Here is a 16,313-nt window from a genome sequence, read left to right on the forward strand (position 1 = left end):
AGTGCAAGAATCATTTCCACCTCCTGTGGCTACTATTAGTCTTTGACTCCACCCCCAAGCTAGCAGTTTTCAGACCCACCTAACATTGGGCTGATAGCATCAGCAAATATTCTTGCAACCTTTCTATTTAAGTTTTTCCCATACCTGTAGAAGCAAGTGTTTAAGTTTATTTCATCCCGATATAATTTCTCCAGGGCAGAATTGATTGATAAGGCTCTCATCATATACTCCCTCCTATCGTGTGTGAGCAGAATTGCAGAAACTTTTAAATTTATCTCTAACTTGCGACTTTTTTTCACATTGACCTGTGCTTGCTAAGTAAATTCACGTCTCCTACATTTAATGTCATTAGTGCCAACATGTACAATGATATCACCTTTTGTGCTCTTAAAAGATTATATCTGCTCTACAACTTTATCAACTTTTGTCCCTGGCAGACATAACCTGGTCCTATTTCACCTATCCTTTTTGCACAATATATTTCCCTTTTCCCTGACAATTGAGTCACCAACAATAACTAGCTCTTATGGGACCAGTGCATTCTGCCCTGAAGATTGCTGCTGTGTTGCCTGGTGCACAAGAGAGCTGTAGCATTGAGTTGGGCAACTGAGAGCTTGATGGGCCCCCATTTTAATTCCTTCAAGGGCATCTACCTGACTCTTCAAGCTCTCATAGACTCCCATCAGAACACTGAGTGGGCACCTAATTTCTTCAGATTCTCTGCACTTAAAAAACACAGACATTCCTCATGGCTAGATCATATCATCTAGATAAGTTGAGCAGATGGGCAGAGAAGTGCCAATTGAAGTATAACATGGACAAATGTAAAGTACTGCATATGGGTTGCATATGCAATACCCCAGAATAACGTACCAAGCATGCAGTACTACGATCAGTGAAGTGAAGAATGAAAAAGAACTGGGAGTAATTGTGCAGTCAGATATGAAATTTTCTGAGCAGTGCAGACTGGCCGCAAGAGTCACTCATAGGACATTGTTAACAGCATGCAGGAATTTTGCTAGCAGCCATAAAGAGGTATTAATTATCCCCTTGTATAAGGCACCTTGAGTACAGGTTTGGGGGCCTCATTTTAGGAAGGATGTAGAGCTGCTGGAATGTGTACAGAAGAGTGCAAAGAGATTGGTGAGTGGAAGAAATGGTTTCTCTTACCAATAAAGGCTTAAGTTTGCCAATTTGCAGTTTCTGGAGACTAGGCACCTGTAAGGTGATCTGATTGAGGTGTATAAGACTTTGAATGGTTTGATCAAGCTCAATGCTGATAGGATTCTTCTTCTTAGTGAGATTATACATCTGAGGGAGCATAAATTGGAACTGAGGAAAGGTAGTTGTAGAATAGATGTGCTGAAATTTGCATTTAGCCATCATGTTCCTGCAATCAACCACACAGCAGTTGATTGCTGGAACAAGCTTCCATCTGTCGTGGAAGTTGACAGCTTAAATAAATTCAAGGCAGAACTAGACAAAATTTTGGAGTGAGTGGGCTTGTGAAATAGGAAGGTTTCCACCCCCCCACTTATACTTTGAATTATCACATATTTATTTAGCCCCCATTATAGTTTGTTAAACTTCTGGCATCCCCTCCTCTAAAGAATTCCTCTTGTGAGAATGTAGATTGAAAATACCAATTCACTTTATCAATTAAGCAGCAAAGACTTCTAAGCTTATGTTAACAGTAGGAGGAATGGTTTGAATCACATTGGGCCACTTCACACGCTTCTTGATTAGACCGGGGTCCGAGCCCGTCACCACCAAATACGGAGGATGCGGAAAGGTCAGAGAATGACCACCGCATATTCCCAGAGCAATATGGCCTTAGTTGCTAATGCTCCTAAAAACCAAATAACAACAACAACAATTGGGCCACTTGATACCGATGGGTTAACTTTTGATGACACTGCTCAGGTTGCTGACAGTCTAATGGAGTGGTTCCTTAACCTATGTGCCCTGGCACATTGATGTGTTGTGACCCTTTTCAAGTGTGCTGTGAGTTTAGGAAAAACACCATATAAGCTTGCTTTCTTGGATCTTATGCCTATACTAATGCTAAAGGGATTCTTCAGCTCCTATGCTTTTCTTTGATTCCACTCAGATTTTGAGACAAGCCACATCTCTATTAAGGATTACCCTGACTTATAATCTCTCTTGGCACAAGCAGTTTACAAATATTGCTTCCTCTGTATCAAAAAAACTGGATTTTCTCTTGTGCTCTCAGCATTACTTTTTTTTTAAACAGCTACCCACTCTTTAGAATTCTCAAATCCACCCTACCATGGAATATTATTCCCACATTTGGGGTACTGCCTGTTAACCCCCAGGTGTCTAGATTCCATTCAAAAGAGGGCAGTTAGGTTAATTAATGACCCATCTCTTACAGAAACAACATCCATGAGACACTCTCTGTCTCATGGATGTTATGTTTCTGTCTGCAGGTTTTTTCTACAGATACTTAAGATTCCATTAGAGTGGGTCCCTTTCTTTTGTCAGTCAAGTCACACTTAGAGTTAAAATACCCATATTTGCGACACACCTAAATAGTAATTGCCGCTGAACTCGGTGTTTTTCCTCATCTCGTGGCACGTCAATGTGCTGGGGAACACGGGTTGGGAACCACTGCATTAGACTGTCGGTAACCTGAGCAGTGTCATCAAAAGTTAACCCATCGGTATCAAGTGGCCCAATGTGATTCAGTCCCTTTCTTCTACTGTTAGTAGTAGCATAGACGTCTTTGCTGCTTAATTGACAAAGTGAATAGGCATTTTGCATATACATTTACACATGAGGAATTCTTTAGGGGAGGGAACGTCAGAAGTTTATCATATGGGGGCCCAAATGACTCTGTGATAACTGAAAGAATAGTGGAAGAGGAATTGTTGAAGCTGAACATAAAAAAAAAAAAAAGGCACCTGGGGTGGATGGGATCTATCCAATCATATTAAGACTTTTTTTATATAGAATTTTTTTCAGCCTGGTCTGTGCTTGTTTACAGGAGAGGCTGCTTCTACAGGGATGGGGCACACTTAAATAGAAAGGGAGCAAGGATATTTGCTGACACTATCGACACAGTGTTAGGTGGGTTGGAAAACTACTATCTTGGGGGGGGGTGATACACAGACTAAAAGGTTAACAGTGGCCGCAGGTAGAGGCAAAAGGGATTCTTACACTGCGTCTATTGGAATGAGCAGCAACACGGAAAGCAAGGCAATGGAGATTTCCAGGACTGTTGGAAGTCATAGTGGAACAAATAAATACATCGGCTGTGTTAGGATAAATGATAGGAGTATAGGTAATAATGATAGTAGTATAGGTAATAAATTTGATGAGCTTGAAGTGCTAGTCAAGACATCAAAGGCAGATATTGTTGGGATATCAGAGACGTGGTGTCATACAGATATAAGCAGTGCAGAATTGGAATTTGGGGAGTACAATGTGTACAGAAAGGATAGACAGGAACGGAGGAGGGGTTATGCTGTTAGTTAAGGAATGCATAAAATCATAGGAAGTGCATCCAATTGATGTTGGTGCACGATGCAGTGTTGAGTCTGATTGGTGTGACATAAGCACTGGGAAAGAAAAAAAGAAGAGTATGTGTAAGTTATAGGCCTGATGAATCTGATGAGTATGAGCAGTTGTGCAGAGAAATAGTGGGCCAATAAATTAGTGTCTTATAATGGGGGATTTTAATTTCCCGGATATTGACTGGATTATCAGTAATGATTCTTCATGCGTCAAGAATCTGCAGATAAAGGAACCACTAGGTGGCAGTAATCACAGTGTGCTGAAGTGGGATTTACTCAAAGAGGTAACTACCATCAAGGGTAAAGGGAAGGGTTTTTGCTTTCGTAAAGGTGACTACTGTGGTCTGAGACAGTATTTAAATTCTATACGGTGGAACCAACTGATGATGTTACCAACACCAAATTCAAAATGGGAAGCATTCAAAGAATTAATCTTGGAAGCTACTAGGCTTTTCATAACAACAAAGAAATATTGTTCAAGATTTAGACCTAAATGGATGTCAGATGAACTAATGAGACATGTGGCAAAGAAGAAAAATGCATGGGATACATGTTAAATTAACATGTGACACAGAACCCTATGATAGATATAAGCTGGTCTGTAACCAAGTTACAAAGGAGGTTAGGCAGGCGAAGGCAGATTACGAGAAATCTTTGGCAAAGGATGCAAAGGAAAACAGCAAAGAGTTCTTTACTTATGTAAACTCTAGAAGGAAGGGGATGAATCAGATTGGGCCACTTGATATCGATGGTTCAACTGTTGATGATCCTGCTCATCTAGCTAACAAACTAAATGAATATTTTGCATCGACATTCACACATTAGTAATTATTCAGGGAGGGGAATGCCAGAGGTGTATTCAACTCTGGCAGTAAGCTAGATAATCTTATAATAACTGAGAGTAAAGTGGAGGAGAAATTGTTGAAGATAAACACAAGAAAGGTACCTGGGGTGGATGGAATCTATCCAGTTATATTAAAGGAGGTGGCAAAGGAAGTAAGCAAACCCTTAACCATAATTATGAGAGCTTCCCTGGACTCAGGGGACGTGCCCATGGACTGGAGATGTGCAAATGTGACCCCAATCCACAAAGGAGGATCAAAGGGAGACACAGGTAATTACAGACCTGTTAGTTTAACTTCTGTTCCAGGGAAATTAATAGAGGCACTGGTTAAAGAAGCATTGCAGGATCATCTAGACAAGACTTCAGTTATAGCTCGGACACAGGATGGGTTTGTTAAGGGGGAGTCTTGTCTGACTAATTTGATTGGATACTATGATGTAGTCACAAAGGAACTGGATGCAAAGAATAACTTTGATATCATATATTTGGATCTTAGAAAAACCTTTGATACTGTTGCACATGCAAGATTGCTGCACAAATTGGAGCAGTGTGGCATTGGAGGCAAATTGCTGCTATGGATAAAGGGATGATTGAGTGGGAGAAAACAGAGTGGTAATCAATGGACACTGCTCTTCGTGGACTAATGTTATTAGTGGAGTCCTTCAGAGTTCAGTGTTGGGTCCATTGTTGTTTTCTGTATTTATAAATGATATTGATGATGGTATATCAGGCTTAATGTCCAAGTTTGCGGACGATGCGAAGGTTGGCAGGGTTGTTAATGACACTAATGACAGTGTACTGCTGCAACAGGTTCTAGAAAAGTTGAGCGGATGGGCTGAGAGGTGGCAAGTGGCTCCCGAGTGCCAAGCGATAGTGACAGGTGATTTTTTTCCTGCGAATTTATAGTGCTATCCCAAAGTGTTATAGTTTTGTTTCTTTTCTAGTGTCACCTGTTCTTTTGTTTATTTGAAGTGGTTCTGTACTTTAAAGGACAAAAGTAAGATCCGAGAGAGAAAATCTACCTTTCTTTTTTATTCTATATATTCATTACTAACCCTTTACTTACTTACTTCAACAACCATTTGTTCACTGGTGGCACCACTCCTGCCTCCACATGGTGGGGGCCAGTAACCTGGGGGATAAGACAACCCCTGGGGCTAAAAGGAGCAGAGATGGAAACACGTGATTTTCCACACTTAGAGCCGAAGAGCTCTCAACCAAATGACACACACGACACTGACCATGACTTCTCTATCTCAAAGAGAATGAAGAAAGACACTGGCAGACAGGAATTACTAGCATTCCTGATAATACATTCTCTGTCAACACAACCTGTGGGCATGCTCTCTCCCTTTATCATTCAGAGATGCCTTGAACATGCTGCAGGTTCACCAAAAATGGTGAAACGTCTCCAATCTGGAGATTTATTAATAGAGACCACCAATTCTCGATACTCTGAACTATTATTAAGTCTGACATCCTTGAATGGAATCCCAGTTCAAATTGCACCACATACCACCTTCAATTCTTCAAAGGGAGTGATCACTGAATGGGATCTATTGAATGTTCCTTAAGATGAAATAGCCCAGGAACTTAAAGAACAAAAAAATCACTCAGGCAAAGAGGATCATGATCCGAAAAGATGGCAGTTTAGTTCCTACCTGTAGTATAATTTTAACTTTCAGTTCTCCAAACGTACCAGCTTCAGTCAAGGCAGGATATTTAAACTGTCACGTTCGGCCATATATTCCGAACCTCCTAAGATGTTTTAAATGCCAGAAATTCGGCCATTCCCAGACAGCATGCCATGGAGACGCAACATGTGCAAACTGTGGGTGTAAAACTCACACACAAACAGAATGTAAGGCACTAACCCCACAGTGTCCAAATTGCAAGGGCAGCCATCCAACATACTCCAAAGACTGCGACCTCTGGAAGTTGGGGGAGAAATACAAAAGTATAAAGTTAAAAATAAAGTTTCCTACCAAGAGGCAAGAAAACAAGTAAGATTAAGTAATCCAAAATACACTTATGCCTCTGCTACTTAGTCACCAGTCAGTAGCATTTCAAACAGAAGTTTCCATCCCTCCAGATACATCAATCTCAAACTGAGCTCGATCAGTCCTCTCAGTCCAAAATCCATCAAAGGCAGTCGATCAATGCAGTAATACGCCACTGACAGTTCCATCCCAGAGACTTCCCCTTTGTCAAGTAGCGGAAAATTTTTAAAATTTAGATCCAGTTGAGGTGAAGCAATCTCGCCCCTCAAGCATGAACACAGATGATACCACCAACTCAGAAGATCTGCTTGAGATACATGCAGATGATGATATGGAAGAAGGCAATGACTTAAGATGCCCAAATTTTTCAAAAAAAGAAAAATCAAAACCCGACAGATATAAACAAGCCACTCACAAAAAGCAGACTCCTCTTCCACTCAGAAAACCAAATAATGGAACAAATCGTACAATGGAATTGCAGAGGTTTTCGCAGCAATATTGATGATATCTACGAAATAATTCACTGTTACAATCCTGCTGCTATATGCTTGCAAGAAACAAATCTAACAACAAAAATATCCTTTTCAGTCAAAAACAATACTATCTTCAGAAAAGATCGATCTGAAACTAAAAGCCCCCATGGAGAAGTAGCTGTACTAGTGGAATCACGAGTCCCCTCCAGGCACATTCCATTGAAAACACCATTAGAAGCTGTTGCTACCTGTATAGTAATCGGTATCACACTGACACTGGCCTCAATTTATCTTCTGCTGAATCAATCATGTACAATTCAGCAACTGCTAAATCTAATTTCTCAATTACCAACTCATATTTATTTACTAGGAGATTTTAATGGGCATCATCCATTATGGGGATCTCTGGTCTCAGACGGATGTGGTGAACGCATTGAAATGTTACTTAACTGTGAGAATTTGACACTATTGAATACTGGCTTACGGACATATATCCATTTTCCTACTGGGTCAACCAATGCAATAGATCTCTCAATTTGCTCTCCGATCCTCTTCCTAACTATAGAGTGGGCAGTACATGATAATCCTCTAAATAGTGGCCACTATCCGCTGAACTGTAGTATTCAAACCACCCATTCCAAACAAACTGAAACAAAAACAAAATGGAAATTTTCCAAAGCAAACTGGACGAAATTTATCAGTCATGTATCTTTTGATGATGATGACATCATAGTCTTCTGCTATTGACACTGTCACCAATCATATCACAATGCAGATACTAACAGTTGCAAAAGCCACCATCCCACAATCTCAAATAAGAAACCATCGGCATACCAATCACTGGTGGAATGGTGATTGTAACAAAGCGAAGAGAGAAAAAAAAACAGCATGGAACGCCTTCCGCAAGCATCCCATCACTGCCAATCTTATTAACTCCAAGAGACTGAGAGCCAAAGTTCATTATATCCAGCGGAAGCCGAAAAAAGACCCGGGATAAAATTTGCCTCCTCAATCAACAAAGGTACTGATACCCGAATAATCTGGGAAAAAATAAAGGAACTAAATGGTAAATATCATAAGTTGTCTTCTCCTATTATTAATTGGAATGGGAAGGAGATCTCATCTGCTGATGAAATTGCCAATGCCCTAGGAACAGTGTTCTGTGAATTGTCCGCCTCAACTGCATATCAACCATCTTTTCAAAAAATTAAAGCTGAAGCTGAGAAAAAGAAACTAAACTTCAAAACTACGTCCTTTTACCTATAACCAACCACTCACAATATCTGAACTGAAAGAATCTATATATATATATCTCAAGAAATAGCTCTCCTGCCCTGTTGGAATCTACAATATAATGATTCAAACCTCAATCAGAAATCACTAATTTCATTGCTAAATTTTTACAATAGAATATTCTCAGAACATACATTCCCTACTTCCTGGTGACATTCTTATGTAATAGCCATACCTAAACCTGGGAAAGACCATTCAATTCCTAACAACTATAGACCAATTTCTCTAACCAGCTGCCTGAGTAAGACTTCGGAAAAAATGGTTCACCATCAACTCACCTGGTACCTTGAATCCGAAAACATAATCAGTAATAATCAGTTTGGCTTTGGGAAGAATAGATCTTCCCTAGACCTCATGACCAAAGCCAAATCCAACATAAGAAATGCATTCATCAGAAATCAACATCTCGTCATGATATGCCTTGATATAGAGAAGGCCTTTGATACTACATGGTGCTACAGTATCCTAAGAGATCTCCATTCTATTCATATGAGAGGCCATTTACCATATTTTATTCAAAGCTTCCTTTGGCACAGATCTTTCCAAGTGAGGTACCGGCAGGTTTATCTCAAACGTACATTCAAGGAGTCGTCTCACAAGGCTCTGTTCTTAGTGCCACTGTTTGCAATATGAATAAACATCACAAACAGCATTCCAAATACTGTTGACTCGTATCTGTATGCAGATGATCTTACCATATCCTGCCATTCCCAGAATATGAACTATATTGAGAGGCATCTATAAATATCCATTAATAACATTGAATTATGGATGGCGCAAAATGGATACAAACTGTCAAGCCACAAATCTACAGCTATACATTTCTGCACCAAGTGCACAATGCATCCTGAACCTGAGTTGCACTTGGCCGATCATCCACTACCAATTGTGAGTATTCACAATTGTATTCGCCTCCTAGGGCTAATTTTTGATAAGAAGTTAAACTTCCAGGAGCACATCAAGTATCTGAGAACCACTTGCACACAGAAAATGAATATACTCTGGGTCATCTCCAGTACATACTGGGGTGCAGATCGTTATACCTTGCTCACTTATATAAATCTCTGATTAGATCTCGGCTAGACTATGGAGCACCTGTTTATGACTCAGCTAGGGAGAGCACCTTGGCTGTCTTGCACCCATCCAACATTCTTCTCTTAGGATAGCCCTAGGTGCATATAGAACATCACCAGTTCAAAGTCTTTATGTTGAGGCTCACGAACCTCCACTTAGCATCAGAAGAAAGATGTTGCTGATGAACCACTCAGCTAAAATTAAAAGCCTGCCTTCTCATTCGGTTTGGCCATTGTTGCATAATCCTCAACTGAAAACCCATTATGCAAATAAACCTAGAACAATTCACCTTCTGGTATCAAACTGCAGAATCTAACAAAAAGCTGGAATATTCAGCTTGATAATATCATCAGAGAAACAAAAGATCCAGATCCCCTGTGGACTTTCTTCTGATGAATACTTTGAGCAATGGGGTAAAGGGTCTATAGCAAATATTAACATCCACAACTACATTTTGCTCACTCAACAAAAGTACCCACACTTTACCAAGATCTATACTGATGGTACAAAGTCTGACAATCGAGTGGGTGCAGCTGCTATTTTCCCTAATACAACTGTTTCTATTTCACTTCCAACCGAATGCAGCAGTTATACTGCTGAGCTCCATGCCATTAAGCTTGCTCTGGAAACATCTCGTTAATGTCAGTAAATAAAAGTATAATATATACTGATTCACAGAGTGCTCTTTTAGCTTTGAAAAGGACTTCCCCACCTAAAAATCCTTTATTAAAGCTCATAAAACATAAGCTGATGTATCTTCATGAGCATCAGAAAACTTATCTTTTCATGGATCCCTGGCCACAGTGGTATTCCAGGAAACAAATGTGCAGACAGTGTTGCTAAGTATCCTCAACAAATGACCTAGTCCCATATCCTGATTATAGACATAATATATGAAGAACATCTAAGGAACAATGGACACTTCTGTGGAAAATGCAAACAAATAACAAGCTATTCCAAATAAAACCTGAACCACAATTATGGACTTCTAGCCTTCGTAAAAATAGAAAAGAAGAAGTAATCTTAGCCAGAACTCATATAGGTCACACTCACCTCACACATCTCTATCTGCTTACAGGAAACAATCCTCCGCAGTGTGTACACTGCTCGCAACCACGTACAGTAAAACATATACTCCTTGAATATAACTTGTTCAGCAATGCCTGACGAATGTCTTTTAGTTTCATTTCAGATCTACAGCAACCTCTCTCTCTCTGAATAGCATAATAGTTAAACAAGCAAATCTCTCTGAATTCTTTTTCTATGTAAAACAAATAATGTATGGCCGTTTCTAACTGCTCACCGTGCAGTTATCATAAGGAACTCAATTAATTTGGGAGGCGCAATATGGCCTAAGTAGCCCTTGCGCCAGAAAACACCACAACAACAACAGGTGGCAAATGAAGTTTAACATTGACAAATGTAAAGTACTACATATGGGAAGCAGTAATCCCAGAGTAACGTATCAACTCTGTGGTACCACACTGACAGTGGTAAAGAAAGAAAAGGACCTGGGGGTAATTGTGCAGGCAGATATGAAGTTTTCTGAGCAGTGCAGACAGTCTGCAAGAGTAGCTCATGGTGTCTTGTCAATGATATACAGGAATTTTTCTAGCAGGGATAAGGAGGTGATTAACCCCTTGTATAAGGCAATGGTTAGACCACACCTTGAGTACTGTATACAGGTCTGGACGCCTCATTTTAAGAAGGATGTAGAGCTGTTCGAATGAGTACAAAGAAGCGCAATAAGATTTGTGAATGGAACAAAGGGTTGCTCTTACGAAGAAAGGCTTAAGTTTTGCAAATTACAGTGTCTGGAGACTAGGCACCTGTGAGGTGATCTGATTGAGGTGTATAAAGCTTTAAATGGTTTGAGCATGCTCAATGCTGATGGGATTCTTCCTCTTGCTCAGAATAATCGGCTGAGAGGGCATAAATTCAAATTGAGGAAAGACGGTTGTAGGCGAGATGTGCGGAAGTTTGCCTTTAGCCAGCGGGTGGTTGCTTGCTTGAACAAACTTCCATCTGTTGTTGTAGAAGTTGATAGCTTAAATAGATTCAAGGCAGAACTTGACAAACATTTGGAGCGAGTGGATGGGTGAAATACAAGGGATTTTTTTTTTTTTTTTGGCTGATGCTATATAAGCTTGCTTTCTTGCGTCATGTGCCTTTTCTAATGCTAATACTTCCGCAGAGCAGACTGTTTTCTCAGTTGTGTGCTGTTTGTCACTTAGTTAAAGTCTTTATTGTTTGTGATCCTTTTCTTTAAGTGTTATGTATACTTTTTAAATGTTTCTGTACATTTAAGCCTTACTGGCCTGTAGGCTCGAAAGTTTTTTCATTAAATAATCTTGCAAAATTCAATATCATTAATTACATATTTTCGACTTCGCTCCCACAATTTCCTATTGCCACAGAAGGTTTTTCATTTGTAAATATCAATGCAAAATAACTGTTGAGTTCATCTGCAATGGCAGCTGGTGTAGTTAATACTATCCCCTTTCCCATACGTAAAGGTCCGATCTGGTTTGTTCTGCTCTTCTTGGCATTTATATATGCGAAGAATTCCTTATCCCCTCTGTTTGCTAGTGCTTTCTCATAAACTGCCTTTACCTGTCGAACCTTTTCTGTGGCCCTATTACAGATCATCTTGTAGCTGTTATAGGTTTCAGTACTTTTTATTGCTCTGTAACCTTCCATGCCACCTTTTTCTGCTCAAGTAGTGTGGCAACTTCACTATTCATCCAACTTGTAACCCTCCTCGTGGAGTATTTTTTTAATGGTAAATACGCATTCAAGGCTTCTGTGATTAATGTTTTAAAGGTATACCATAATTCAATTGTATTCGCTCTCTGTGCGATATCTATCCACTTAATAGAGGCCATGTAGTACCTTAAGGCATCGTAATTTCCTTTTCTGAAATTATAACCCATTCCTTTGCCTTTTACTACTGCTACCGCTCTCTTCATCATCCACTGTCGAACTCTGTGATCACTTCCTGCTACTGGTTTCTCTACTGTCAGCCCTGTTATGTCATCTGATTCATGGGTGATGATGAGGTTTAGGATATTCTTTTCTCTAGTACTTTCCGTGACTTGTTGGTACAAATAACAGTCATCTAGTTGATTTAAAAATTTTGTTCCCCATGTCGAGTTTCCTTCCCATTTACTCCAATCAATTAGAGGCAGATTGAAATCACCCAAAATAAGACATTGACGCTTACTTGCCCATTCAATTTGCATGTAGAGGCTTTCGTCATAATCTTCACAATCACTCAGGCTGCTTCTAATAAGAAGCATTACCCAACCACCCCTTCTATCTACCCTATCCTTCCTAAATACATTATACAAGCTGTACTGAAACTCATCATCCCCAATTTCCGGGTGGCACCACGTCTCCATAAGCCCTATTATGTCTGCATTACTTGTTTTAACCAGCAATTCTAACTTCCCGAATGGAAACTAGTACACCTGTACAGTCCAGCTGAATGGCAATTATTCATTGATTCCTCAAAAGCTAGCATGAAAGCAGTGCTGCTCCATAACAGAAATACACAACCATCAGAACCCACATGCTGCACAAATGAAAGAAACCTCTGATAACATGAAACCTCTCTTGACAAGTGTCAAATATGAGCAGTTTTCTTTGCATATGAGGCAACCTTAAAGTGATTACTCTTTTACTGGGCCTACAACTTGGCTGTACCAAATTTATTTGTCAGTGGGACATTGGGGATAAGAAGAACCATTATGTTAAAAGACTGTGGTAGAAAAAACAGTGGTCTCAAAGAAAAGCATTAGCAGAGGCACAGCATCAGCCAAAAAAAAAAAAAGAAAAAAACCTTCCCATTTCACTGATCCATTCATTCAAATGTTTGTCTAGTTCTGTCTTGAATTCATTTAAGCTAACAGAAGTCAAACCTGAAACAGAAGCCTGGAATAGAAGTCAAACTAACAGGTCTGTGATTACTCTTGTCACCCTTTGATTCCCCTTTGTGAATTAGAGATACATTTGCACATCTCCAGTCCCTGGGGACTTCCCTTTAGTCCAAGGATGCTCTCATAATTATGGCTAAGGTTTTGCATACTTCCTTTGTCACATCTTTTAATATAACTGGATAGATCCCATCTACCCCAGGTGCCTTTCTTATGTTTAACTTGAACAGTTTCTCTTTTATTTTGCTCTCAGTTATTGCAAAATCATTTAACTCCCTTTTAGAATATGATAAACATCTGGCCCTCTCCTCCTTGAATGACTCCTCTTGTGTGAATGTAGATGCAAAATACTTTAGTTCGGCAGCTATCTGAGAATGATCATCTACAGTCAAACCATTAATATCAAATGGACCAATCTGATTCATCCCCTTCCTTTTAGAGTTTATATAAGTAAAGATGTCTTTGATATATAAGTAAAGACGTCTTTGATATTTTTCTTTGCATCCTTTGCCAAATATTTTTCATAATCTGCCTTCGCTTGCCTATCCTCCTTTGTGACTTGATTACAGACTAGCTTGTATCTACCATAGGCTTCTGTGTTGCCTGACCATTTATATGCATCCCATACATTTTTCATTAGAATCATTAGCAAAGGCACATGATGCAAGAAAGCAAGCTTATACAGCATCAGCCAAGAAAAAAAAAAATCCTTATTTCACCCATCTACCCACTCCAAATGTTTGTCAAGTTCTGCCTTGAATCTATTTAAGCTATCAACTTCTACAACGGATGGAAATTTGTTCCAGCAAGCAACCACCCGCCAGCTAAAGGCAAACTTCCGCACATCTAGCTACAACCATCTTTCCTCAATTTGAATTTATGCCCTCTCAGGCGATTATTCTGAGGAAGAATCCCATCAGCATTGAGCATGCTCAAACCATTCAAGGCTTTATATACCTCAATCAGATCACCTCGCAGGTGCCTAGTCTCCAGACACTATAATTTGCAAAACTTAAGTCAATAAAGCGGCTAAGTACCCTTACAATACTAAGTAATAATCTACAAAATCTCTATCTAAATTCAGTTTAAACTAAAGTATTGTTACTAGGAATATAAAGTAACTGAAAAAAAAAAAATAAATAATATGCCAATTTAAGTCAATAAAAAAGCAAAAACTTCTCTATTTGCTGGAGCCGTAAAAACTTCGCCTGTACACGTTTTCTCCTCTATCATGAGTCTAATTGTTCATCTGACATCCATTTGCGCCTAAACCTAGAACAGTATTTCATAGTTGGAACAAAAAGTCTAGTAACTTCCAAAATTACTTCCTTGAATGTTTCTCATTTAGAATTTGCTATTGGTAACGTCATCAGTTGGTCCCACTGTATAGAACCTAAAAAATCTGAGAACACTGTAATTGCCTTTACAAAAGCAAGAACTGATTCTAGGAAATAAAAATTGTGCAAACAAACCATTCGTTACTCCTGATAAAGTTTTGTTACCACCATTGCATATTAAACTTGGTTGTTTAATGAAAAATTTTTTCAAAGCACTGGATTAAAGTCGATCAGGTTTTCCTTACCTGAAAGAGAAATTTATTTGAGTCAGTGAGAACAAAATCAAAGACAGCATATTTATGGAACTCCAAATCAGTAAACTGATGAAAGATGAACATTTTGAAAAATAGTTAAATGAAGTTGAATGAACTACATGGCACAAACTTAAAATAGTTATTGAAATTTTTTTTGGAAATTTCGAGGTGAAAAATTACCAAAAAATAATCTGTGCTTTTCAAGGCCTATGAAGTTATTGGATATAATATATCCCCAAATGTCCGTTTCTTGGATTGAAATTTAGACTTTTTCCCAGAAAGCATAGGTTCTCTGACTGATGAACACAAGAGGCATTTCCATCAAACTATTTTCACAATGCAAAAAAAGGTACCTGGGCAAGTGGAGTCCAAACATGTTGCCTGTTGAATGCTGAGGAGGGATTTTCCACAGGAAAAATACAACAGGAACTCACTAGGAGCTACATTGTAGTTCAGTTAAAGATAACAATTAAGTTCTTTAAACAAAAAAAGTATTTTAGTGTCGTTTATTGTAATATTTGTATAAACTAAAATCACATTAAAACTATAGGTGATGGACAAAAAAATGATTTAATATTTGAAATCAGTACAAAAAATACTCTCAAATTCACTTACTTTGATATGTGTGACAGAAAAAAAAAGTATTCTTTGGTTTATCAGCATTATTATTAATATTTTTTTTTTTTTTTTTTTTTTGTGAATGCGATATCCAATAAGAATAATTGAAATTTTATGATTTATGAGAGTAAAGATAAGTAATTGAGTGATTTTTCATTTGACCAGATAGTAATTAACTCTCTGCAGTCTCAATATGTCATTTTATGAATTTTCGTAAATTTTGAGATTATCGGTATTCTCAGACTTTATCTATAGTAAATGGGAAGATTTTTTAAAAATATTTGTTGAACAAAAAATATAGTTGAAAATAAATTTGGTTACTGTATTTTCATATAGTTATTTATATTTATTTGTTTTCATTGTTTGTTACTTTTCAGTCTGCTTTGTTTAATTTTCAAAGTCTTCTCACAGTAATATTATTGCTGATTTGCACTTGTGCTTACATGAAGTCATTATTGCCAAAGGTTTTAGATAAAAATAAAGAAGGGTAAGTATATTGTTATTGAATAACAGTATTTGCCTTCCCTTTCCTATATCTTTACATTGTTGACTTTCCTTTCCTTATTTGAGTTGAAATAGCAACATCAGTAAATTTACTTTTATATTATATTATATAATACACAGCTGCCAATCCTCTGGATTTAAGATTCATACTAACACTTAGATGGAGATCTCACCTAAAAAAAAAAAAAAAATTTTAAATGGTCCCAGTATGGGCAACCCGCTTTGTGAGATCTATTATGCAGCTACTTTTTTGAGGAAATACTTCTGATATGTGTGATACAGAGCTTGGCAACCAGCCACCTTAAAGGGGAACCTCACTGAGGTTTCTAAGACTACGGCAAGAAATAGTGGAATGAACAAAGGTGAATTTTCCACTATTATGATTCCAGAACCAGAAGCCACTAATCCAAATTAAAGGGAAAGAGATTTAGACTGGATTGTAGGA

At 38.4% G+C, this 16,313-nt stretch overlaps 1 protein-coding gene across 1 annotated transcript in view; it reads left to right on the forward strand.

Annotated features, from left to right (window-relative positions):
- The window catches only part of ksh (transmembrane protein 167A-like protein ksh), a 98,903-nt gene that overhangs the window by 11,430 nt on the left and 71,160 nt on the right, over positions 1-16,313 (forward strand). The window contains exon 2 of the mRNA XM_090377129.1: positions 15,742-15,851. Coding sequence (XP_090233255.1) covers positions 15,742-15,851 — 110 coding nt within the window. The remainder of the gene's footprint in view (positions 1-15,741; positions 15,852-16,313) is intronic.

This window comes from Mastigoproctus giganteus, chromosome 7 (assembly GCF_048544385.1).
Source record: "Mastigoproctus giganteus isolate SK-2022 chromosome 7, ASM4854438v1, whole genome shotgun sequence".
In the NCBI taxonomy this organism is placed as follows: domain Eukaryota; kingdom Metazoa; phylum Arthropoda; class Arachnida; order Uropygi; family Thelyphonidae; genus Mastigoproctus; species Mastigoproctus giganteus.